Source organism: Pan troglodytes, chromosome 1, assembly GCF_028858775.2.
Source record: "Pan troglodytes isolate AG18354 chromosome 1, NHGRI_mPanTro3-v2.0_pri, whole genome shotgun sequence".
NCBI lineage: Eukaryota > Metazoa > Chordata > Mammalia > Primates > Hominidae > Pan > Pan troglodytes.
The window spans coordinates 182,091,299-182,117,682 of record NC_072398.2 but is presented as its reverse complement, the minus strand read 5'-3'; the positions used below and the strand labels follow the sequence as shown (position 1 = coordinate 182,117,682).

The following is a 26,384-nucleotide window of genomic DNA, read 5'->3' as shown; positions in this document are numbered from 1 at the left end:
CTGTCTCAGAATTTATTCTTTTCACATCTAAGAGGAGGGATAATAATGAACCACTCAAAACTCTGGCAGTGCTGATTTTTTTTTCAATCCCAAAGCTGTCTAAATGGACTGTACTAAAGAGTCACAACTACTTTGCTTGAATTTGTGAAGTAGTAATTAGGAGCAGAAAGAGGTTGTACAAAAGAAATGCACTTAACAGAGCCTGAAGATTTCCCCCTAAAGCAACTGAAGACAGATCAACAACTCTCTCCAATTCATACTTAGATATCATATCAGGGTGTGACCTGATAAACTCAGATGTGGAAGCAGGCAATATGGACAGTGTATTGTGGAGTAGAACAGGATGCAATTAAAAGCAATTAAACTGTATCAGACATAGATAATCCCTCACCACCACCTTAGGAGGAATTGGTAGGTCATACAGGTGAGCCACTCTAGTCATGGCAGCCCAGGATTTGGAATTTCTATATATGTTAATCATATATACGTTAAATGTAGATCATTCTATGGAATAGAGAAAACTTTTTTTGAACTAATTCTATCTTTATTCTTCAGAAGTCTCAAGCTCAAAGAGTTCTATCAGGTATAGAACTATAGTAAGGTCACCCAAACTAGTGACTGCACCTTACAGTTGCAGTCACTTTTTTATACCGTAGTTATGTAGACCAGATAATTGCTAGGATAGTGACTACAGAGGGCAATATCTCAGTCTCTTTGAAAGTGAGGCACTGGCCCATGGATACAGCATGGTAGGCTTTGTGGAAGGCAGGGCTGACAGAGTTCAGCCATGCTGGTTACTAATATATTGAAACATATCCAAATGTATTGGTAATTAGTCATCCCCTGAGACCCACAAACCTGCCGTATGACCACTGTGCCACACTAGCTCCTCCTCCAGAACCCCAACTCCCCACAGTCCAGTAACCAAAGTGTTAATGCCTAGCATAGCAGATGGCTGTTAAATATTTTGAATATCACCCATGGATGAAGATAACCACCACATCAACTCTCAAATGCTCACTAACCCTGCTGGCACCATCATCCCCATGATCATAAGACAGAACAGTACCTCTTTTTGTCCAATTTTGCCTTAAGTTTCCAAACCAGAGTAAAATACCTCTCTGAAAGAATTAAACTGCTCAGCCTCTTCTAGGCCAGATGTCAGCTATAGAGGGGAAAAAAGACCTTTTAATCCCATGGTCATGGTCACAGCTTTTTGGGTGGACCTGACCTTCCCTTAAAAGTGAGAGACAAAAGTCATCTTGACCCTCTACACAGCCAACCAAATCTCCCAGACTGGCCCAATCTTATGAGCCATCCTCCCTTCATTCCATGGCACCTTCCAAGCAGATTCTCCATTCCACATGATTCTAAAACTTATTTCTCAGGGACCGGGAGACTTCCTTGACAAGTGGATCCAATGAGTGATTTGGAGAGAACTTGACCCTAGAATATGCAGCAACATCCAGAGTATCAGCCCTGCCACCCATAGTCAAGAGGAGGCAGCACAGGGCTGGCAGGGAGAAAATAAACTGCCTGTGGAGCAGAGGGTAGGGGAGGAGAAGAATCATTCACGGTGCAAGAGTTCTGCCGTTCATTCAGGGAGTCAAAAGAGAAGGGCAGGAATTGCATTTGGATAGGCAACAAGGCATCATTCAAGAAATAAGGGAAAAGCAAAGGCAGAAGGACCATGCCTACTCACCAGGGCTGGTTATCGTCAGGAGGTCAAGCTTTCGTTGTTGCTGCAAAAGAAAACACACTGTGAGGGCATTGATTTGAGCCAGAGCCAAAATTGTGCTTAGCAGGTCAGGGCGGACAAGCAAAGAGGATGTTTGGACATACTGCAGGGTAAATCATACGGAATGTGGTACTCACTTCCAATTCTGCAGAGAGGGTTTGTACCCTAGAGACAAAGGGGGATGGATGGGCTTTTTGTTTGTCTTTGGAAGCGTAGGTGGTTAGAGCTTAGAGGTCTCTCAGTCAAATTATACCATACTTATGGAAAATGAGGCCCTGAGCAGAATGTGGCTCACCTAGAGCCACAGAGAAGGTCCCTTTCCAGTTTCCCAGTCATGGGCTCATTCTTCTGTACTAGATAGCTTTAGATTTCCTTTGCTTATACTGGCTGCACTGGTTGAGTGTCCGATATATTGGCAATGCTCTTTGCCTTGAGTGCCTGTGGTACTGCCACCCTCCAGATACTTCTTTTTAACCAAGATATTTCTAGATTGGTTTCATTCTTAAGTCTGCTCATAATACTATAACAATTTCAATTAGTGATGACCAACCATTCCTTTTCTAACTGAATCCTTATCCTTTTTTACCACACAATATTCACACGGAATAATATTTGTCTAGCACACTAGGCTATGGGGATGAGGCAGCTTATGTTTGGAAGCAACTGGCCTTGGCTACCCCAAAGCCTGAGGTGATCAATATCTCAAAAGGCCTGTTCCCTATTACAGCACAGCTACTGTCCTAGACTGGATGCCATGAAAACCTGAGGGTAGAGAAGTGGGTACAGGAGGCTGCAGCTGGTGAAGTGGTGAGCAGCCCTTCTAAAGACTTGAGTCAGGGTTCCTTAAGTCCCAGTCCTCCTGCTGACCTCTTTCTCTTTCCTACACTTGATTTTCCCTAAATAGTATTGGAAATCTCTGTTTCTGTTTTCTTAAAAGAGGTCCAAACAAATTCCATTTTGAGAGTCATTGCTCTAGATTACAAATTGCAGGAGCTTTCAGTCACCTCGTATTTTGTGCAGCGGAGGCCTTGCTATATTTTACCTCCCCTGCATTTCCCTCTTTATCTTGCCTCTATCCAAGAATGGCTTCCTAAAATTCTGCTTAAGCAGAAAGGGGAAGGCAGAAACATTTTAAAATACTAACTGTGGTCAGGCACAGTACTAAGTACTTTGATGTATCAATTTTTTTCATACTCCTGGCAATTGTACAGGAGAGAAGGACATGATATTTAGAGGGGAGAAACTGTCTGTCCAAGACGTCTTCATTAAATGGCAGGGTCAGGATTAAAATTTAGTCAGTTCTGATTCTGACTCTAGAGTCCAAAATACGGCAATGAATATAAATCATCTAGCATGACGCCTGGTACTTAAAAGGTTCTCAATAAAAAGATCTATGCAGTATTGATGTTGTTATTATTACAGAACATCTGATCCTTGGCTTATATAAGATGGCTCTTACTTTTTCATGAATTTTACTTATTTAAAGTTCAGAGATTTGACCTGCCACACGGGCAGGGACCCCCTAAATGTCCCCACCAATTGTATAAACTGCTTCTGTTTCATCTTCTTTCTTGGTAGAAAACCCACTACTTTTTTTGGTTAGACAGGTCTACTTTGAGCAAGGTTAAAAGCTGCTTCCTGATGACACAATCACTGTTTCTAGCTACTTCAGTCCATGACAATAGTTTGGAGAGCTGAAGAAGATCTGTGTTGTCTTCTCTCCAGTCTAAATATTCCCAGGTCCTTTGTCCTTTACTCATAAGACCTGGTCTGAAATCTCCCTCTCCTCAGGGTCACCCTCCTTCTTCATTAACTTTGATCTGTTTCAGTCAAAATCTCTGTAAGATTTCTCTACCCCTTGCTTCAATGACTTCTCATGTACCTAAAAGGAGGTCCAGATCCCTCCAGTGCCTTCTCAAACACACATACCTGTTTTCCTGCCAACTCATAATTCATTCCAGTTGACACTTTCAAGCAAACAATGCAACTCTAAGATGTCACTAATCTACACAGTAAGAACATATCCTAGCACTGATATGAAACACCCACCCATGCATGTGGGCTAGAAGGAACGCTGGAGCCAGACCTTCTTCCTTCCCTAACACGGAACCAGGCCAGTGGGACATCTGGCTTAAGCTGCCTTTGCCAAGGTCAACCTATGTGGCTTGGCACTTTCTTCATACATAAGGGAAGAATCCATCATGTCCTTTTTTCATACACTTGACTTTGTGATGATCACAGTTGGTGAAGATGGCCTATTTGTCTGAAATGTATTTTTTTCTAATTAAGAACTATTGCTAAACGGCAACTCTGTGCCTAGGATTCTTTAAAGAAAAAAGGGAAGAAAAGCTGACAGAGTCAGACAGGCCTGGGCTTGTGTCCTGGCTTTCTGTCTCTGGCCTCAAACTTGGCAACTCTAAAATGAGCAAGTGAGACTGAAATGCCATCAGTGACTGGGAGCCAAACGCAACCAGGTAGTGTGCTTACGGGCTCCCTCTTCTGGTGTAGAACTCCCTGAGAACCTGTAGCCAGCACACTGGGGGCTCAAAGGACAGAGTCAGATTTTAAAAGGGACCACATTTTCAACTATCCTCTCACATTTTAATTTTCTGTGCATGTATCAGTCTTTCTCACTAGATGAGGAGCATCTTAAGGGCCTAGAACACCTATTATTAATTTTAGTAAAATCAGTACATGTCACAGAGTACCCCTCAGTAAGTACTGGCTGAACTCAACTGAACTAGTTCCCAAATCCACAGACATTATCCTTTCAAATCTCCATGCCTTTGCTTATGCTATCATCTCTGTCTACCCTCTTGAAATCTTCCTGAAGATTTCAACCTTCCTGAAGATTTCAACCATGGAAACCTCAAGATTTCCATGAAGTCTTCTTTGAACACCACCTCCCAAACCTAACCACTTTATCTCCCTTCCTCAGAACAGAATTTCACACTTCGTTCTTCCAATACATCTTGCAAAGCCTATCTCACTAGGATCCTCAAGTAGGATCCTAGTGAGAAAGACAATGAAGACAGTATCATGTACTGTCTTCCTTGTCTGTCTTTGTCATGTACTGTCTTTCTCACTAGGAGAAAGTATCATGTACCGTCTTCATTGTCTGTCTTTCTCACTGATCCTACTTGAGGACAGGGCTATGTCATTTCACCTCTGTGTCCCCAGTTCCCAGAACAAAGGTCTGGAAGGAATGTTTGATGTCATCTAGCTCAAATAAATGTTTCAACTATGCTGTTATGCCTCTGCAATGACCCTGTTGATTAGGAATTAATCAGCATGGAGAGTAAACATGCTCTTTCTTTTCCAAGACTTTTCCCCTGCTACATCTTTGGGGTTCCTTGCCTTTAAGATTTTGCTCCTGCCATATCTGTAGCCAGGAATACTGTCAATCCATCTCCTCTGGGAGGGTTTCCCTTCTTTACTGTTGCCCAGAGGATTACTATCTCTCCCCACTCCTACAGCTCCTACTGTCTGTACCACCTCTGTGGTGATAAATTAACACTAACCTGGTGATAAGCCCCTTTAACCTACCGACCACTGACATATGTGTGCACCACCTAGTGGCACAAGCAGATATGCGTAGGCTGTTGTTTTAACCTCTAGCTCTTAAAACAGGATTACAAAACCTGCATGTTCTAGGTGCAAACGAAAACAAAAGTGTATGTTCCAGAATGACTCTGCAACAATTTTTAGCTAAGAAACTGGAATATTTAAATAATTCCCTCAAAGTCATTCAAAAATAAAAGGACTGAAATGAAGCGAAAATTTTCCTTACTAGTCTACCAGGCACAATCATTTGAGATTGCCAATGAAAACTGTGTGGCATTTGTAAAAATAGAGCACGTGGTTTATAGAATTTGACCAATAATGTACAATCAGCTATATACAGAGAGGGGCATGTTGGACATAAAGAATTACCAAATTATTATAATTGGTTGCCAACTGAGAGAGATAAGAGCCTTTAATATGGATGGTAGGATAGGGAGGAAATGAAGCCAGTAAGGTAGGTGGCAGGTTTAATAGGCAGACAGGGCCTGATGACTCTTGAACCACTTTCTGACCAAAAGCTACAGTCTAAGGAAGGCAGAGCCTTCACATGTGTAGTAGTGGTTGTGTGTGTGTGTGTGTGTGTGTGTTTGTGTGTGTATGTGCGTTTGGGGTCGGGGAGAGGACATTCATCTCAGACAAAGAAATTCCACATTTTGATGGAGGAGAATGCATCCAAGTGTGCCTGTGTGGGATTCTATGGACTACTGAAGGAATGTGGGTATGCCAGCGTTGGATCAATCAGGAGTAGATATGTGGACTCCTGGCTGTGTATGACCCCTGCATCCAGCCTTCCCTGATAAACATGGTGTCCCATGGACATTCAGAGGGAACCAATTTCTTTGCTTAACCACTGTGTGGTGAATGCTGAGTATGACCTCATAAGGACAATGGAGGGTGGGGATTCTAAGGTCAGCAGGAGTAACCTCTGAATTGGGTATCCAGGGATTGCCAGAGTGTCTATAGTGGATGCTTGAGGAATTGTCCACCAGCACCCTTGCTCCAGGAATTATCCATCATTCCCCCATGCATCGAGTGAATGCTGTTATATTAGTACCATGTCACCCCACCTCTAGTCACAGTGGACTTCTCCAAAGGTAGAAGTCCTAAAAGCTGGGCTAATTAGACACCTTACCCAAGAACTTTGGACCTTTTCTGGATTCAATTATTCTCTCTGAAAACTATAGTTGTCCTAAGTTAAAGAACCTATCTTTAAAATTTTCATAATTATGAAAATCACACATGCTGATTTTTGTCATTTTCCAAATTTCCAGAAAATTCAGAGTAAAAGTAGAAAAATTGCTTTGAGTCAACTGCAACCAAGAACTGGGAATATTTCCAGAAAATTCAGAGTAAAAGTGAAAAGTAATGAAATCCTACCACTGAAAGAGAACCATAGTTAATATTTTGGTGTATTTTCTTATCATCTTTCTCACTATGTGTATATATTTAATGATATTGTATTTATATATAATAAATGAAGTACAATTCTAATCCTGTGCAACATTATGTTCATATAATTTTTCATCCCAGGCTGCATCTTTGTTTTGAAGTAGGAGAGTGTAAGTCACATATATTTATGGTCATAGCTAATACATTTGATCTTACAACTGTGATTTTGTTTCTAATCTTTTTCTTTTCAGGGAAGGTAGCATTAATCAACAAGATACCATTAGGATAAACACTTGCTTATTTTGTCACAAGGAGCCAGTTTGAAAAGCCCAGCTACTGCAGCCTACCAATATAGATAAAGGCTTCTGAATCTGGGAGACTCTTCAGGCAATATTCAACTTAGAAGATACTCTTTTATTTTTTCATATCTGAAGCCCCTATGACCGCAGTTACAGAAAGCATTAAAAACAAACAAAACAAACAAACAAACAAACAAACAACCAAGAAAGCATTCTGAAGAGTGCTGGATTCAAAATCAGACAGACAAAGGTGAATTCTGATTCTATAACCTCTGAGCTCTGTTATCCTAGGCAAGTTATCTAAGCTAGCTGGCAATGAGGTACTCAGCCATAAAAAGAGTGTACGCCAACCTCCAGGGGCCTAACAGGAAGGCGAAGCAAAGAGAAAAAGGAAGAATCACTCTAAACGGGGGAGCAACAGGCAGAGTGGGGGAATGCACTGGTTGAATACTAGGATTTCCGAGTGCTGGCTACAGCTCTGTGTCACCTCAGGCTGAGCCTTTGGGCTTCTCACTATCTGGTACCTAGCCCTTTACTATGGCCTCTTAAAGCTCTCCCAGCTTCTAGTTTTCTTTCCTACAGGTCATCCTCCACACTGCAGCTGGAGTGAGCTTTCTAGAATGCACATCTTAAAACTCATCAGGATTCCTATAAGACAAAATCTTAGCCTTAGGTGGCTTTTGGAGGACTTCTATAACCTGGCTTCTGCCTTCCATCTCTTGTCCTCTCAGACTCTGAGCTCTAGCTATGATCAACCACTTCTGGTTGCCAAATTTGCCGTGCTTTCGTCATTTGCCTTTGCACATGTTGTTCCCTCTAATTGGAACAACAACCCCATACCCAAACTAGTGAGGAACTAATTCCTGCTTGTTATTTGGCTCTTAACTCACGCTACCTCTGCTGTAAAGCGTTGCTTAACTTGCCAAGGCTGTGCTAGATCGGGTCCTTCCCCTGTCCTTCCCCATCAGAGCACCATCACATTGTATTTCCGTGACCTCCTCACTCCTCCATCCTCTCTAGTGGTTGTGTGAGTTTCCTGACGGCAGGCGCTGTGCCCTCTTTATTTCTCTCCTCTCAGGGACTAGCCTAGCACCTGACCAACAGATAATGCTCAATTCAGATTTGGTGATTACTTGCTCCCAGGATGGCAACTAAACAGGGTCCCACTGAATTGGTCACCAAAAGAGGTCTTTAGTTTTACCCCTTGTCTTCCAATAGGCATACATCAACATACCCATACAAAACTCGTGCACTACCCCCATAATTTTTGTGAAAACTCTGTTTCTGTCTTGGGGACCCAGGAATTGGGCCACAGAGAATTTGGCCTTCTTCATCTTGATGGGTAGTTACGAGTCTATGGTTAAAAATTCACTTTTCGTTTTGGTCACGACTGCATTGCAATTACCTCCCAGAATGAGAAGGGACGTGTTGTTCTGGGAGCTCAGTGGCTGGTTTGATGTGTGGGGTTCTGCGTGGTAGAAGAGAATAGTCACTGATTATGTGTTCTGTTTTGCTTTCTGTGTTTCGTGCAAGATAGCTATTTGGGGAAAAGTCAGTCTTTCACAGCATAGACTGGAGATGATTTAAATAAGAACACCAGTAATCCCCAGGCATTCTCCTGTCACTCCAGAAGCCAGCCATCGGGGGAGGACTTGGGGATCAACACTCTCCAGAAACAGGGGCCACAGGGGCATAAGCACACATTTGGCTTCAGGGCTCAAGCCCTTTCCTTTCCTGTAACCCCTCCCTTCTCTGCTCAGTTCATTCCCTCCCCCAGCCACAGTCACTTTCTAGGCATCTAGGGATCCCATGCCCTGCTCCCTGCCCTATCCCCAAGTGTAGCCTGCTTCCTGGATATATTTTATGTGGGACAGGCCTCTCTCCAAACTCACTGCTTCTAATCTCTCTTACTCCAATCTAGCCTCTTCACTGGCTATAGGACTGATCATTCTAAAATTAAATTTGCTCTTTTCTTTGAATAATTTAATGATTCCCATTGCATTTTTGGGAAGACTAGATTTCTTAGTTTGGCATTCAAGGAGGGTGCCAAAAATCTCCATGAGTTGTATGTGTTATTTGAAAAAATAGTTTTTACATTATAATATTTACATCCAAATATTACATACTTGGAAAACAAACCAAAAATACCTATTATTTTCAGAACCAAGTTTCAGACAATAAAGTGGGGCCTGTAATTATGTCAGTCAGTGTGATATGTAGCAGACTGATTCTCATCTGGCTGGAGGCAGGAGTGGGGAGGGGCCAGTTTCCTCTGTGAGGAAAGAGAGCAGAGATCATCGAAATTTGGGAAACACTATCTCAAGGCCCTGAGCTCATGCCCACCCCCAAGCCTTCTATATGCAAGACCATTCTGTGCACCACCACCTTACCTGCTTCCAACCTTGGCTCCTGCCCTTGACAAGATCTTCTTTCTACCTCTCCTTTTGCTGAACAACTGATGGGCAGCATGGCTTTCCCAGATAACACCTTGCCTCAACTCCATGACTCTCCATTTATTTATTTGTTAATTCAACAAATACCAATGAAGCATTTGCTATGTATGTGCCAGGCATCTTGCTGGGGATAGAGTGAGAAAGACACAGCCCCTGCCCTCAAAGAGCTAGCTAGACAGATAGAAGACAGATATGTCAAGCAAATAATCACACAATATGAATTTATTTTAACTGTGGTAAGTGCTCCCAAGAAAAATATGGGAAAAGGTATTCTGATGGGGGTTCAAAGTATCCCTCAAGCTTTACCTTGGTCCACTGACTGATATCTGGATGCCATACCCGATCGCCTCTCAACCTCACTGCCTTCAGGGGAAACATGAACAGTGGCTGAGGCTCACCCTCCCTTTCCAGGACCTACCCTCATCAGAATAATAAAAAATGCTTTAGCATGTTACTCAGAGAGAGAGTAGATAAGAGTGGACATCACTCAAAGCTGAAATAAAATCCCACAACTAGGGGTTATAATCCAGTGGGAAGCAGAGTGGGGTAGCAAACAAAACCTCAGCTGCACATGTGAGATTGCTTCAATATATTTTGCAGAGTAGTTTCTGCTCCTGTAACTCTCTTTTATTGGAAAATTCAGGCATGCAAGTGTCTTTCATCCCCAGGGCAACTTAAAGGAGCATCTTGGTTCAGCCTCTGGCGGCCGGCACAAAAGCAGGGCAAGTGGAAATAGAGAGGAGCATATAAAACTGCAAAGACAATTTGCAAGTAGAATTAATAGCTGCTGTGGCTGAAGCAGCTGCCATTTGCTAAGCACTTTGTATGTGCCAATCTTCACAACAGCCGTTTGAGGCAGGTATTGTTGCCCTTTTTTTACAAATGAAGAAACTTGCTCAAGGTCACAGCTGCTAAGTGGAAAAACCTACACTCAAACCCATACTGATTGCCTCTGAAGCCTACGCTCCATTAGTCGTGACAGCAGTTAGTTGTGAGGGATGAGGGAAAAATCTTGGCTTATTTGCAGGTTTATAGGCAGAAAAGCAGCATGAATTGCTGTGGGTGACGCCACACACCTGGAGCAGCCTCTGCACAAGGGAGTGAAAGAAGCTACAACTCAAGTGTGATCTTTTGTACTTTTCCTCCATAGTGTTCACAATTTGAAATTCTCTATTAACTTATGTTTATATTTGATTAATGCTATTCTCATTACATTCTAAGCTCCATGGCAAAAGGACAGTGTTTAAGTCTCCTGGCAGTGTGGGCTCTGTCTAGATATGTGTTAGGCGAGTGAATACAGAAACCTCGATCAAGTTCCTAAAGAGGACTGGATAAACAGCTGAAACCCTTACTCCTGCTGGAGAGAAATGAAACATGCCTCATCCTAAAATCTTACACAGTCAGATGGGGGTTGTGCTAGAGGATTTCACTTTCCTTTGCTCTGGAGGAAGACCCAGGCATCAAGAGGCAGCGAGAGGAAGGCCGTTCCAGTCATGAGTCAGAAGATTACATGCTAGGGCAGTAATTCTCTGCTCTAGCCCTAAAAGGTCATGTGGGGACCTGCAAGAAGAGACTGGTATTTCAAGTGACAGTAGGTTGTGCTCAAAGCTGACAAATGCCCACCCAGTGCACCCATGGGCCCCACAGCATCTAGGCAGTGATTACCTAACATGTCTCATGTTACAGTTAGGTGCTTACATATTGGTCTACCTCTTCTCTCTTCATGTGCCACCCTCTGCCTTCTCTTCCAACATGAGGAACTGAATATTTTTCATATATTGATAGTTTTTAAATACCTGTTCCCTGATAGGGCTTTGAGAAGTTTGTTGCAGATGTGATGTTTTAGCTTATTGACAGAGCAAGTTTCATGATTATAAATTATTTTGATATGTTTTTAATAAGTCACATTTCTTTTTGTGGAATCAAACTTTAGAATTAAGATGTGCCTTTAAGGACTTCAAATGATACTTCAGTGCTATGATTACTCTTCATTATTAAGGAAGTTAAGATGCAGCATGCATGATGCTATCCCAAATCACACACTGCTGGGATGTCAGAGCAAGGGTCTTTGGAGATCCACTAGCCCAACTATTTTAAAGAAAAGTAAACTGAGGCCACAGAAGGAAAGGGATCTGCTCAAAATCACCTGCCATATTGTTCTGTACTGTTTACTTATTTCTCTCCTTCAGTAGGGTGGACGAAGCAGATTTATGTCTATAATCCAGTGCCTAGAAAAGAACAAATGCCCATAAAAACTTGTCAAAGAAAGCAAGGTAGTGGGGCGTAAGTAGAGGAAGGGGAAATATTTAGTTCGTAATTAGTTCTGGATTCCAAAGTTATGTTATTTATTTGATTCAAGCTGTTTTAACTGAAGATTTACCAAGAGGGCCTCGTTTTAGACATGGTAATTAATGTAGATATAATAAAAGGAAAGAAACCTAGGTTAGCGATGAGGCCCTAGCTACCTTCTGTCTCCAAGAATGGGTCTGTTATGCTTGACATAGTCTTAAGACTATCAGGAAATCTCTCTGAAACACCACATTCTGTTTGTTTCTTTACATATTTGATTATTTATAATATACTAATTCCAAAAAAAGAATTTGAAGATCTTACAATAAAAGAAATGCAACAAAATAAAAATAATGCAATTAAAGACATGGAGAATAAAATAAGGATAGGCAAAATTAGATGATACTAGGTGCAAGGTCATGACTCACAATTCATATCCTTAGTGTCCTTAGGAAGGATATGCTGAGGCCTTTAGGGTGGTAGGACTTGGCCCAGTTCATGTAGTGAAATACCAGCAGACTGAACTCCCCTGTGTTGTTTGAATAAGGATTAGGAGCACAGAGATAGGTGAAATATGGCAGCAGGGAGAGCAATGGTGCCAGAATAAGATGCCCCAGCTCTGGGCCATAGATCAGAGCAAAAAACAGACAACTGGACAAGTCCTAGCTTACACATTCACCAGCACTAAAGCCCTTGAACAAATGACTTCATCTCTCTCTCATTTTCGCATCTCTAAAATGAGGATTAAATGGAATATAAACTGGAATATAACTTCACTCAGAAGTTTCATATTACAAGAAATATTACTATAGTAATAGGATACAATACAAAATTTTCTTTTTAAAGATAAAACATTTAAGGGTGAAAGCTTCAGATTTTTTGAGAGTATCAAGGTCAGTCTCTAGTTGGGTGGAAGAGTTTGGAGGCTGTGACTTTTAAAAAGATCCTATCATACTCAAGTAAGTGTTCAATAACATCTTTTTTGGTTCCCATTCTCCTTCAGACTCAGCAATTGTACAAAGTAGCTCACAGCAGCTCCACATAGAACTGTGGTATAGACTGAATGAAATGGATCAGGAACACTTAGAAGCCAGGAGCTGTGTTTTCTGGCCCCAGCTTTGCCACTAACTTGGTGTAGGAATCAACAATTCACCTTCTCTGAACTTACCTCTGCCATACACTGTCTAAGTGACCATGAACAAGTCAGTTAAATACTTTGAAATGGGTTTAACAAAACTCGCCTACGAGTAGAGCAGTTAGCTAAGTGCTTGGAATTTTTAATTCCAAGACCCCTTGTTTGGAAAGTCTTCCCTCCTGTCTTTCTTTATATATGACTCAGCACCTTGTATTACCCTTGGCCACAGACGTTATCACTGTATATTACAGTGATCTGTCTGAGTCATCTGACTGTGAGCTTTTACCAGCAAGGACACTGTGATTCAGATCGGTATCTCCAGCTCCTACCACTGTACTTGGCACATAGCAGGCTCTCAGTCATGTTTGCTGAATTGCACGATATTGTGGAGTTCCTGTGAAAAATATCATGACATTCAAAATAAAACTCTGGCACTGAAAGTGATGCAACATTAATCTGTATTCCCGCCCAGCCGGAGTAATGCCTCTTCACGATGTCAGAGTTATATATACTCCAGGAAGTAAAAGTGCCAGGCCATAAAAGTCTATTTTCTGCATTTGACTGTCTCTCAAGGAAGCTCCATTCCACGCTGATTGACCAAGACTTTCTACAAAAAATTGCCAGCTTGATTATGGGGAAAGAATCCAGATCTAATTGTTCTTTGTAAGCCTGGGACAGAAGGTATTGTTGCTTGAAAAATGGAACTGTCTAAATTAATTTTCCTGAAACAAACATCTTTGCCAAATAAAAGCAATGCATAATAACAACCCATAATTAAAAGCAAAATGATAACTTTTGTTACATGGAGAAAGCAAATGTGTTCACTATAAAAAAAAAAAGACAAAAATGTTATTTTCTTGGATTTCCAGGGACACATCTTGAAGTCTGTTGAGAGGGGTCAGTGTGTGTGTGTGTGTGTGTGCATGAGTGTGCACACAAGCATGCTCGCTTGTGTTTAGAAGTAGCACGCAATGAAAAAGATGTCTCTTTCTTTCCTTTCTTTGTTACTGAAAAAGAAGTTTTGAAAAACAAGCATTGTTTATCTCTGATTTCTCAACAATGCAGCCAGAATATTCTAAAATTCCCTTACACTTTGTATAGACAAGAATTAGAAAAGTGAGGGAAATTCATATTTATTGAACTGCTTTTATTTTCCCTTGCCTAACTTTCCTAACATATTTTAATTTATTTCAATTTTTTGACATATATATACATTTGTAAATTGATAAATGCTTTCGTAAAACGCTCATTAAGATATAAAAAATTTTAGTGAACATCTACTATGCAAATAATGCTTTATTTATGTTAACTTATCTTATCCTCACAACATATCTGTACCATAATGCAGGTATTTAACTCCATTTTAGAGATAAGGAAACTGAAGCTCAAAGAAGTTAATTAAATTGCCCAAGTCGTACAGATAGTAAGTGATGGAGCTCAGATTAAAACTGAGCTTTTGATTCTGAAGCCTATGCCCTTAAAAATACTTTAATCATAGTATACAGTATTACTAAATAATTCTACCAATGATATCAAAATAAAAAATGAAAAATACATATAAAATCTCAACATCTCAATATTTTCTTTTTCTTTACATTTTTAAAAAATGTTCATAGGTTATTGGGGGAACAGGTGGTATTTGGTTACATGAGTAAGTTCTTTAGCGGTAATTTGGGAGATTTTGGTGCACCCACCACCTGAGCAGTATACACTGCACTCTGTTTGTAGTCTTTTATCCCTTATCCCCTTCCCACCATTTCCCCCTGACTCTCCAAAGTCCATTGTGTCATTGTTATCCCTTAGCATCCTTATAGCTTAGCTACCACTTATGAGTGAGAACATGTGATGTTTGGTTTTTCATTCCTGAGTTACTTCACTCAGAATAATAGTCTCCAATCTTATCCAGGTCACTGCGAATGCCATTAATTCATTCCTTTTTAAGGCTGAGTAGTATTCCATCATACATATATATACCAGTTTCTTTATCCACTCATTGATTGATGGTCATTTGGGTTGTTGCCTCATTTTTGCAATTGCGAATTGTGCTGCTGTAAACGTACATGTGCAATTATCTTTTTCATATAATGACTTCTTTTCCTCTAGGTAGATACCCAGTAGTGGGATTGCTGATTCAAATGGTAGATCTACCTTTACATCTTTAAGGAATGTCCACACTGTTTTCCACAGTGGTTGTACTAGTTTACATTCCCACTAGCAGGGTAGAAGTGCTCCCTGTTCACTGCATCCATGCCAACATCTATTATTTTTTTATTTTCTGATTATGGCCATTCTTGCAGGAGTAAGGTGGTATCACATTGTGGTTTTGATTTGCATTTCCATGATCATTAGTGACCAACAGCTAGTCTCACTTTTTTCCATGCTTTTTTCTAGCCGTTGTCTAAGTATCTGTGTTTGTGATGCATAGGTAATAATTACATATTAAAAACAAAGATATAATCATGGCATTAATATGATGTTGTGACTTGGTGTATTCTGTTATTTTTAGTTTATATAATAAGAATTTTTCCAATACTGTTACATAGTCATCGTGAATGTTATTTTAATTACTTTATAATGTTCCTTTTATGGAAAGAGCATAGTTTACTTAAATTTTAATATAAGACATTTAGGCTGTTATTATTTTGTTATTATAAATGACATCACAAAAAACATCTTCCTGAATATAGTTTTTTCCTTCATTTGGGTAACATAGGTAAGATGAATACCCATGAGTGAAATTCCTGGGTCTAAAAGTGTGTACCTTTTTATTACTCTTTGTTCATATTGCCACATTGATTTCCGGTAGGATCACTCCAGTTTACACTTCCATGAATAATGTGTGAGATAAAGATTTTACTTTAGCCTTGCCAGCATGTGGGATTATAACTGAAATTTTTTTTGTGATTATAATAGGTATCATATGGTATTGAACTGTTGTTTTAATTCCTTTTTTAAAAGATGATTTAGTGGGTTTGAAGTTTTTCATTATCTTGTTAATTCATTATAGCTCACATAGTGAAAACTGACTTTTCACGTGTATCTGTCGGGCATTAAGATTTTGGCTCTGTTTGCATTTTAAACTCTCAGGGGATAACCACCTCTTTTGTTCTCAGTTCACCAACTTTAGTAGCACTGGGAATATCCACTTGGGCCTGAATTGGCACCAAATGAAATGTTTTCCCTAAATAACAAGGCCCCTTTCAAAGTTTCCCGTCAAAGATGGATTCTAGCTAAAGTTGGAAATACACATCTAGATAGCGTGAATATAGCTCCACCAGAGTTTAAGGATTCTCTGATCTCCCCCCCTCCGCTTTTTATCCTCCCTGAGAATCAATAATGTCACTTCTCACAAGGCATGACAAGCTTTGCTCATCAAAGACACTGATTGGGCCACCGTGCAAGAGCTGTGCCTCTTTCCAATGGTTCCACTGGATCCCTTAATTCCTAGATGCTGGAGAGGATAGAAGGGTCCCAGGACCTACTCTACTTAGGAAGAGATACTCTTCTCACCCTCAGAGAAAGCTAGGTAAGATCCCCCATGAGGCTTTGAGAAAAGAGAGCCACATTGGCTTTGCCTCATGTTCAAAAGGAGTTCTCCTGGCTGGGCATGGTGGTTTATGCCTGTAACCCCAGCGCTTTGGGAGGCTGAGGTGGGAGGATTGCTTGAGGTCAGGAGTTTGAGATTTTGCCTCTTAAGTCTGGAATTCCTGGGCAAGAGTCTAGCTTTGCTGCCCTTGGGCAGGGGCATATACTACCAGTCTTTATAGTCTCAGGTAGTCATATACTACTCAGTCTTTATGTCATGTGAAAACAGACTAATACACTACCTAATGTGATCATGCTGCCCCTGTCTGTCTGTACAGCCTCCAAGCTTGCCACCACTCCCCTGTGAGTCAAAGTTCCTGATTAGGCAGGCTGATCTTCTTTATTCCTCAATATACAGTGCTTTCCTATTTCCTCGATGTCTTCTTTTAAAACAAATTTCATTTACTTTTTATTTAAAATATTTTTCCCTCAGCTTTACTAAGGTATAATTGACAAATAAAAATTGTGTATATTTACAGTGTATAATATGTTTTAATATACTCATGTTGTTAAATGATATGATATGTAGTGTGTTAGTCCATTCTCACATGGCTATAAAGAACTACCTGAGATATATTAAGAATATATCTTGAATGTCCTTACCACAAAAAAAGTAAGTATGTGAGAGACAGATATGATAAACTAAGCTATTATCATATCTCTCACATATTATTTTTTGTGGTGAGAACACTCACGATATATTCTCTAAGCAGTTTTCAAGTAAAATTATTGTCACCATGCTGTACAAAGGTTCTCCAGAACTTATTCCTCCTGTCTAACTGAAAATTTGTACCCTATGACCAACATGTTCCTGTCCCCAACCCCCATCCCCAGCCTCTGGCAACCACTGTTCTGCTCTCTGTTTCTATTAGCTCAACTTTTTTAGATTCCACATATAAATTAGATCATATAGTACTTGTATTTCTGTGCCTGGCTTATTTCACTTAGATTAATGTCCTTCAGGTTTATCTATGCTGTCACAAAAGACAGGAGTTCCTTCTTTTTAAAGACTGAATAGTATTTCATTGTGTATATATACCACAATTTTTTATCCATTCATCTGCTGATGGACACTTAGGTTGATTACATATCTCAGCTATTGTGAATAATGCTGCAATAAATATGAAAGTTCAGATTTTTCTTCAACATACAGATTTCATTTTCTTTGGGTATACACCCAGAAATGGAATTGCTGGGTCATATGGTAGTTCTATTTTTAATTTTTTGAGAAACCTCCATACTGTTTTCTATAATGGCTATGCCAACTTGCATTCCTACCAACAGTGTACAAGGGTTTCCTTTCCTCCACATCCTCACCAATACTCATTATCTTTTGTCTTTGTGCTAATAGCCATTCTAACAGGTGTTAGGTGATGTCTCATTGTGGTCCTCCATGTCTTCTTACATGTTGATCCCTTTGCCTGCTACATCCTTCCTTGCCTAGCTACCTCCCACTCCTTTTTCAAATCTTAGTGACACAAGATTACTCATTTATAGACTGAAGTAATTATGAGGTGCCAAAATTATCAGGTGATACAACGTTACTTCTATCTGTAAGCTTTCTTTGACCCTCCGTCCCCACTGCGGATTGGTTTAGATGCCATTTTTTACTGTGCTTGCATTTCTCCCTAACATAGTACTTTTGCTATCATTCTATAATTATCTGTTTATTTCCTCACTGGACTGTGAGATCCTTGAAGGTGAGAACTGTGTCCCATTCACCACTGTAGCCCCACCATCGAATCATAGTGCACAGCACAGAGTAGATGCCCAATAATACACTTCGATAAATTAATAAAGGAGCAGAATCAAAATAGTCTACAGAGTTGGTAAATAGCTGGTGGCTTAAGAAGTCAGGGTTTTCTAAATTGTTCTTTATTGTAGCTACTTAGAGTTGCTGGGTATTCCAGTCCAGCATTCCTTGGATGACTGCTGGAATAAACAATAAAAAGAGGGTCTATAAAAAACAAACAAACAAAAAACAAAGAGGAAGTCATTATTTATAGTTGATTAAGCTTTTGTTTTCCCAGCTACAGTCCTTCAGAGGGCCTTCCTGCTCCTAGCCTGCTACTCTACAAGCATTCTATAAAGGACAAAGTATGGGCTTTGCAATTACATCTTGGTTTGACTCATGGCTCTGCCTTTTTCTGGCTCTAGCTTTTCAGCAGCCCCTATTGAATAAATGCCTATTGTTTTTCAGGCACCTGTTATTGGTACTTTATGTATCTTAGCTCAAATCTGTAAGTATTTTTTACAAACCTGAATTGTAGGCATTACCATTCTCACACAGGTGAGGAAACTGAAGCTCTAAGAGTTACAATTTGTTTTTGTTTGTTTGTTTTTTTGTTTTGTTTTGTTTTTAGGTGGCATAAGCTAAAAAGTACCAGACCAAGGATTCAAACCCAAGTCTCACTGGTTCGAGAGCCTGGACTTTTTTTTTTTTTTTTTCCTATATTGCACTTCTAAGTTTCTCATAGTTATGAGCCCACAGTAGGTGATCACAAAATGTTATGAATTATTTGCATTCTTCTTATGAAGAATTACAGTTTCTCTGAGTCAAATCTTTTCTTCCCTGAGCCAGCTCCTATATGTGGGCAGATGGAAGACAGTGACAATTGTCCATTGCTTCCTTGAATATTGCATTTGTATCATGTTCACAAATACATTTACACAGATGTGTCTGTGGATAAAGATGGAGCAGACAAGACATGCTTTTCTTCATCTGCATATTATATCCCTAAATATGTCAATATTTTTTCTCTGCAAGTAGAGTACCACATTGGATCCCCCTTGTCTCTGTTTCAGTTGCTTTATAATTACTTAGACAAGCAAGAATTCAGCAGCTGGCTCCCTACAGAGAAAGAACACTGGCTCCAGTGCTCCAGTACTTATAACAGTTGAAAGAAGAAAGAGCCCCTCATGCTGAGATGGATGATTGAGAGAAAGAGAGAGAAAGAGAAAGAAAGAAAGAAAGAGAGCAAGAATGAGACCCTGAGAATGACAAAGAGAGAGAGGCAGATTAAAAAAAAAAAAAAGGTAAAAAAGCAACAGGGGGAAAGAAAGGGAGAATAAGACCCAGCTTTCTAAGACTTACTTGACTGGGTGCTGGAAGGCCCCTGGAGATCATCTAGTCCAGAGGTGGCAAACTGCACACTGGCCAAATCTGGTCTGTTTCCTGTTTTGTTTAGCTCACAGCTAAATATGATTTATATATTTTTAAATGATTCAAAACAGACAAGAAAATAATATTTTGTGACATGTGGAAATTATGTGAAATTCCAACTGCAATGTCCATAAATATTTATTGGAACACAGTTACGCTCATTCATTCATATACCATCTATGCCCACTTTTGTACCACAAAGGCGGAGGTGAGTAGTTGTGGCAGAGATTGTTTGACCTGCAAAGTTTAAAATATTTACTCTATTGCCCTATAAGAAAAAGTTTGCTGATCTACTAATCTAGTCCAAACTTTAGACCCAACAGCCAACTTGAAGGCAGAGGTTATATGCATGTTTAAATCGATATTCCTGTTGCCCAGGACAGGGTCTAACACCAAGACCGGCCACATAATTTATGGGGCTCTGTGCAAAATGAAAATGCAGAGTTCCTTTTTCAAAAAGCAGAAAAAAATGGCATTAGAGGTACTAAAATATAAAGCCTTTCCCTTTCTTCTGCTGTTTCTCTTGACCTATCATGGCATTTTTAATCTCTTATTTAATGTTGTGCTCTCTTGGGTATAGGGGTAGTTGCAAAGTGAGTGCAGACCATCATGGGTGCCTAGAGGCTCCCCACTGAGATAAGATGCATAAGTGCACAGGGCCCACTGGCTGCTGGTTATACCACCATCTTGGCTTCTGCCAGCAAGAAAGACAGAGAAGTCCAGGCAGACATCTCCCATTTCCATGGGTTGGCTTCCCCAATCTACTGTAGATGGCAACCCCAAATGGTATTGCAACCATCACACTGGGATGAACTACATACCTGGATGAGAGTGGACAACTGCTGAGTTCCTCATGCAGAAGCCTCTGCCAGGACCCACGAGCTCCCTTTCCCTTTTCTCCCCAAGATGGAACCCACTCTGCCACTTCCATCTTGGGGAGAGGGAGGTCAGGTGGGGCTCAGGACACCAGCAGGTGAGGAAGTAGGTGGCTAAGAGCCCTGCCTGAGGAGGTGGGGAGTTGGTAGAATGTGGAACTGTGCATGTGCTGAGACTCCAGAGAGTTTTAAGACAGCAACCACAGACCATTAAATTCTAAAGGCAGGGTCTTTCTGAGTGGGGGTCCTGTGCCACTGCACAGGTTGTGCATGTAGAAAGCTGGCCCTGCCTAGCACACACTAGAGGCTGAAGTGCTGTTGTATTAAGGATGTTTTTGGCTGAGACAATATGCCATGGTGAAAAAGTACCTGGATATCCACCTCTACCACTTCCTGACCCAGAGCTGATTGTTTTGTCACTGTAAAATATGTATTTCTTTAAGTGTTCAAGTGTAATAAAAGGGAATAACAATGTTCTAAAACCTGCTGTGGGCTTCACACTTCTCTGGGAGCATCATTGGGCAGCTCAGCCGGCCACAAATTGTTTTTTATTTTTTAATTATTATTTTTTTGAGACGGAGTCTCACTCTGTCACCCAGGCTGGAGTGCAGTGGTGCTATCTCCACTCACTGCAAGCTCTGCCTCCTGGGTTCACGCTATTCTCCTGCCCCAGCCTCCCGAGTAGCTGGGACTACAGGCACCTGCCACCACGCCTGGCTAATTTTTTGTATTTTTAGTAGAGAGGAGTTTCACCATGTTAACCAGGATGGTCTCGATCTCCAGACCTCGTGATCCACCCGCCTCGGCCTCCCAAAGTGCTGGCATTACAGGTGTGAGCCACCGCGCCCGGCCATGGCCAGCTACAGATTCTTATTGGCTCCACCATATTAGCTTCCAGTCTCATTCCCTGATTCCCAAGACATTCAGAGAGGTTTCAGGATGATGAGGTCAACAGATAAGTGTGAGAAGCCAAAAGGGTGCTGTGGGATCCCATGGAGGAAAGCAGTGAAGTCTAACTGGGGGCATCTTGACAAATTTCCTAAAGAGAAGGACTTAGGACTGTTTCTTATAGGGTGGCTGGATTTCTCAAGGTGGAGAAAGGGGAAAGAGGGCTTGTGGGCCTTGGCAGAATCTTCTGTGTGAGCAAAGACCCAGAGATAGAGAATCACGTGTGCATCTGCAGTGTGGTGAATATTCCAGTATGACGAGGGCATAGAGGAAAAAGATGACGTCTAGGAGGTGGTCTCGCTAAGGGCATACTCTAGAGTTTTCTATGCCCTACTTAGGAGTTTGACTTTTATTTCTGTGACAACTAAAACCCACTAAAGGGCACAGTGATGGAGAAGGAGGCCTTGCTGATGTGTGCCCTTGGCCATGTCAGAAGCTGTAGACAGTGAGAATAGGCTCAGTGCAGTCTATTCCCACTGAAGAGGCAAGCACATGACAGGTAAGAGGGAACTAATGTTTGGAGGCAGTCTACCATGGCCCAGGGCTGTGTGAGGTATTTTTGTTCCTAGTACAACAACCCCATGGGAGAAGCATTATAAACCCCCTTTTATAGAGGAGAATTGAGGCTCAGAGAGAATAGACGTCCCTCTGAAGATCACACAGCTAGCAATGAGGCAGAGTCAGTATTTTGCCCTGGGTCTACCTAACACCCTTGGCCTAAACTCTTACTGATGTCCTACTTTGCTTTTCAAGATCCAAGCAAGCAGGCCAAAGCCACACATTTCCCAGGAGACAAGCCACAGACCTTGTCAAAAGTCTCCTGATCCTCTAGGTAGAAATGACCACTACATTTTGGCCCTGACTATTTTTGTTGAAATCACCAATATCTGTAACTGTGTGCTCCTTGAGGACCTATCTCCTCTCTGTGTTCCTAGAATCTGGCAAAGGGCCTGGCACAGGGTAGATGATCAGTCTCTGTTTGTAGAATGAATGAGCAAATTAATGATCAGACTGGGATTTTTCTAATTCCTCTTGGAGTTCATGGCCCTCTTAATTGGAAGCCAAAGCCAAAAGCAACCCTTGCAGTTTTCAGAAAGAGGCATGCTGAGGCTGAGGGCTGTGAGGATGACACACAGTTCTAGCATCAGAACCAAATTTACAGCAAATAGTTCCCATAAACAGCACAAGCTACTCAGTTAGGCTAATTTATGTTCACACTAGGGCTGTCCTGGCCCCCAAAGCCCAGAGCTCTTTACAATTCCAAAATGATTAAAAGCATCACACAAACCCATATTTTCCATTTTTATTAAAAGCACTAAAGCGGGCAGTGCTTTCTGCATGTCAATGGGGAGCTACTTTCTGACCCAGGGAGAAAAGCCAAGGCAGAATCTGCACATCCAGCTCTGGGTATCCTTCTGCCTCAAAACCGCACTGTCCTTCTGTCCATTAGAGGAGTTCTGCCCCTTTCATCCACTTCCTCTGCGCCATAGCCTGCCCCACCCAAGCCCACCTTTGCTCAGACTATGTTCAATTAGAGGCACAACCCTACTTAAGGTCTTTAAAGACTTTACTGTCCAAGCTTCTTAACCTGACATCCAAGGAAGGCCTTTCCCAGAATGGTGCAAACTGCCTGCTTCCCCTACACCTTCTGCCATGATTGATTGCAAGTTTCCTGAGGCCTCTGCAGCCATGCCTCCTGTACAGCTTATGGAATCGTGAATCCATTAACCTTATTTTCATTATAAATACCAGGGTCAGGTAGTTCTTTATAGCAATGTGAGAACAGGCTAATACAGTATGCTTCTGCATTTTGGAATGCAAGCTCAATGCAGGTAGGGAGTTGTGTATGCTTTGTTCCTTAGTCTATCCCCAGAACCCAAATGGTGCCTGGCGCATAGTAGGCATTGAATAAATATCTATGAAAATAATAAAATTACATTTGCTTTTATAACAACAGAGGCATCTGCACCTTTGTTTCGTCGCCTTTCTTTTAAAGAATTTGGTCTCAGCCTCAGGGCAACACTCCCAATGCAGGCAGAAAGCCTAGTTTATTTCCAGACCCTCCAACTTTCAACAAAGAAGCTACAGGAATCAAGGAGCCAAAGAGAAGGATCCACATGTAAAGTTCATGCCATCAGGAATCTTAGAAAAGTGAGCTGTCAACCTTAGGCTCATAGCAAGAAGGTAGTGCTTGAGAAAGACCCACAGCACAAAGAAAAGCATTCTTTAAATGTAAACACTTTTAACATCACTACCAATGCCCTGCCCCTCCAAGGCACAATGACTGTGTTCAGTGTCACAGAAAGGAAAACACACATTAGCCAGATGGCAGGTTTCGGACGCACGCCTGTGACATTATCTCTAATCATATACAGTCTATTTAATATCCGCTTTTTTGTGGGCTTCACAACTTATAATTATTGCCAGCAGGAAGAAAGCAAAAAAAAGGTAGGCAAATGTTGGAAGGGAGGGGTATAGACAGGAGGAAAAATTCTGATAGCAATAAACTGAGTGAGAAAGATAGGCCAGAACTTATTAGAAAATATTAGAAACTATATTTGGATTAAAACTAAGAAAAATAAATTGTACATAAGCTATGAGACTGTGCAAGTCAGGAAGATCTTATAAGGCTTTCGGACTGTCTCCTTACATTGTGTGTCTATGACACTGGAAGGGAGTTAGTGGGAAGTTATGAAATGTGCCAGATTTAGGGTCCAGACTAAGTATTTCATAAATCTATATAGGACATGGAAAGGCCTCCAAGGTTAACAGCTGAACTCCTTCATTCTATAAAACAAAGGAAGGACCTGCAGGGCAAGGACTCAAATCTAGGCTTCCAGATTCAGAGCACAGTTGAATCCCCTATAGAAGACAACTGTAACCAGACGCCCTTTCTCATGTCAATTACCCAGGGTCTTGAATTGGGAGGAATTTCCTCCAAGTTTGGGACTGGGACGGGGAGGATGGCAGAGAACTTCTGAGAACAACATGAGGCTAAAATGGGAAATTCTTCTGGATCCAGTGATCCTAACACTCAAGATCATAGCCTGCTTGCGTGTGTGTGTGTGTGTGTGTGTGTGTGCATTTAGCAGGTGTGTACCTATGGTATACAGGTATTTGCCTATTGACAGAGCTGGGTTGTAACACTGGAACACAGGGCTAGAAGCAGAATCACCCACAGACAGGCAGGTTTCACTCCTGCTTTCCTTCCCACCAGTGCCTTGGCCTCCTTTCACCCTGTCTCTCACGCAGGTTTACCCATACCTCAAGACTACCAAGGAGGTCCCCCTCTCCATACCCAGAATACCTATGGTAGAGATGCAGTGGTTTAGCCTCCAAGCTTCAACTTGTGTCATCTCTCAGAACTCTCTTTGCTACTTGTAAAACCTTTATCTGAGTCTTAGCTTTCACATGTGTAAAAATTCCTACCTTTGCAGGATTGTGGTGAGGATTAAATATTATATTACTTTAAAGGGTACTAGTACAGTCAGATAATTTATTGGAGTAAGAATCTATGTATATATTCTTGCATTTTTCCTTTCTCTCTTGCTCCAAGCAATAGCTAGGCTACTAGTCGTTGTTTCCCCTAGGGGTTTCTGAAGGAGAGGCAGTCAGAAGCTCCTTGGAGTCAGTGATATTCTTGTGTTTTTGTGATGTCCAATGTCCACTGAAGAGACTGTGGATTGTGGATGTCCTTGAGGGGAAAAGAAGGAGCCAGGAAGAATGGATTTTGGGTGAAGATGCTGGGGGTTATTTCCCAAATAGAGAAGGGAATGAAGGTTGGTAAGTCTGTTACCCGTACTCTATTCTGTGGCAGCATCCCAGGATGAGCTCAGGTTGGTATTTCATGGATACTTGCAGTCTGGCAGACTCATCAAAGATCGTTATGCCCATAGTAATGAATGAACGCAGAAGTGCAGGAACATGAGGGTGAAGGAAATGGTCGTGTTGGTGAGAACTGATCGGAACCAATAATCAATAATCAGAGAGACAGAGATACTACCCCAAATGCTTCTGATACTTTGATGCTGCATAAGATCCTGGGATCGTGGCGAAGTGTAGTGTTGGGGAGCCACAGAAATGGCAGAGACTCAATTTACTGATCAGTCCAGTAGGATGTGGGCTACAAATTTAATTTAAATGCTTTTAACTAAAAAGAAATACATTTCTTAAATTACTGAGTTTGTAGAACAAGATTCATACCCATTACAGTAGCCTGCCATGAAGAAATGCTCCCTAATAGGCAGATATCATTATTATTAATTAAGTCACTAAATGTTTTTGAGTAAATAAAAATCATAGTGTGGATCAGGTCACAGGAGTCAGTAAAGGTCTAGGAATCAGGTCAAGACTTTTTAGCTTGTGCTAAAAAGCACAAGCAAAGAATCAGAAAAAAGCTGAACTCAAGGAACAGAAACAACAGAGTCAAAAATGACAAGAACCCAGTCCCAAATACCCTCTTCCAAAAACTTTCACTAAGCATGTATTTTGGACCAGGCACTAGATGCTGGAGTCATAATCATAAATCAAACCTGGTCCCTGGCATCAAGAAGCCCCCAGTCTGATGGAGGGCACATAAAGAGACCACTTCAGTTTAAAACGCTTGTTGCTATCTTAGGAACCTCTTACCAAAGGCCGGCTTCCTGTTTCAGCTCTACTGCCTTTTGTCTTCTGCCCAGAGATTTGCTTTCAAATAAGATAAGAGTTCAGGCACATAGGCATGGCTAATTAAGACAACTCACTGGTCAGGCAGAAAATTTGGTGGCTGGAAGAAAGCATATCCGAGTATGGGCACTACATGGGAACTTCACTCTACTCCCAGCTGAGTATGAGGATTTCCCTGCCCATGGAGCTCATACAACCATTAAATGGCAGAACTAGGCTTTTAGCTAGGATGGTCAGACACCCAACCCTGAACTTTTTTCATTAAACCATGCTGTCTCCAG

At 41.2% G+C, this 26,384-nt stretch overlaps 1 protein-coding gene across 12 annotated transcripts in view; it reads right to left on the bottom strand.

Moving 5' to 3' along the window:
• Positions 1 to 26,384, bottom strand: part of AGBL4 (AGBL carboxypeptidase 4) — a 1,457,272-nt gene that overhangs the window by 341,429 nt on the left and 1,089,459 nt on the right. For all 12 annotated transcript variants that reach the window (XM_054666739.2, XM_054666701.2, XM_009457345.5 and 9 more), the window contains one exon: positions 1,703 to 1,742. In XM_054666739.2, the coding sequence (XP_054522714.1) occupies positions 1,703 to 1,742 (40 nt within the window). The remainder of the gene's footprint in view (positions 1 to 1,702; positions 1,743 to 26,384) is intronic.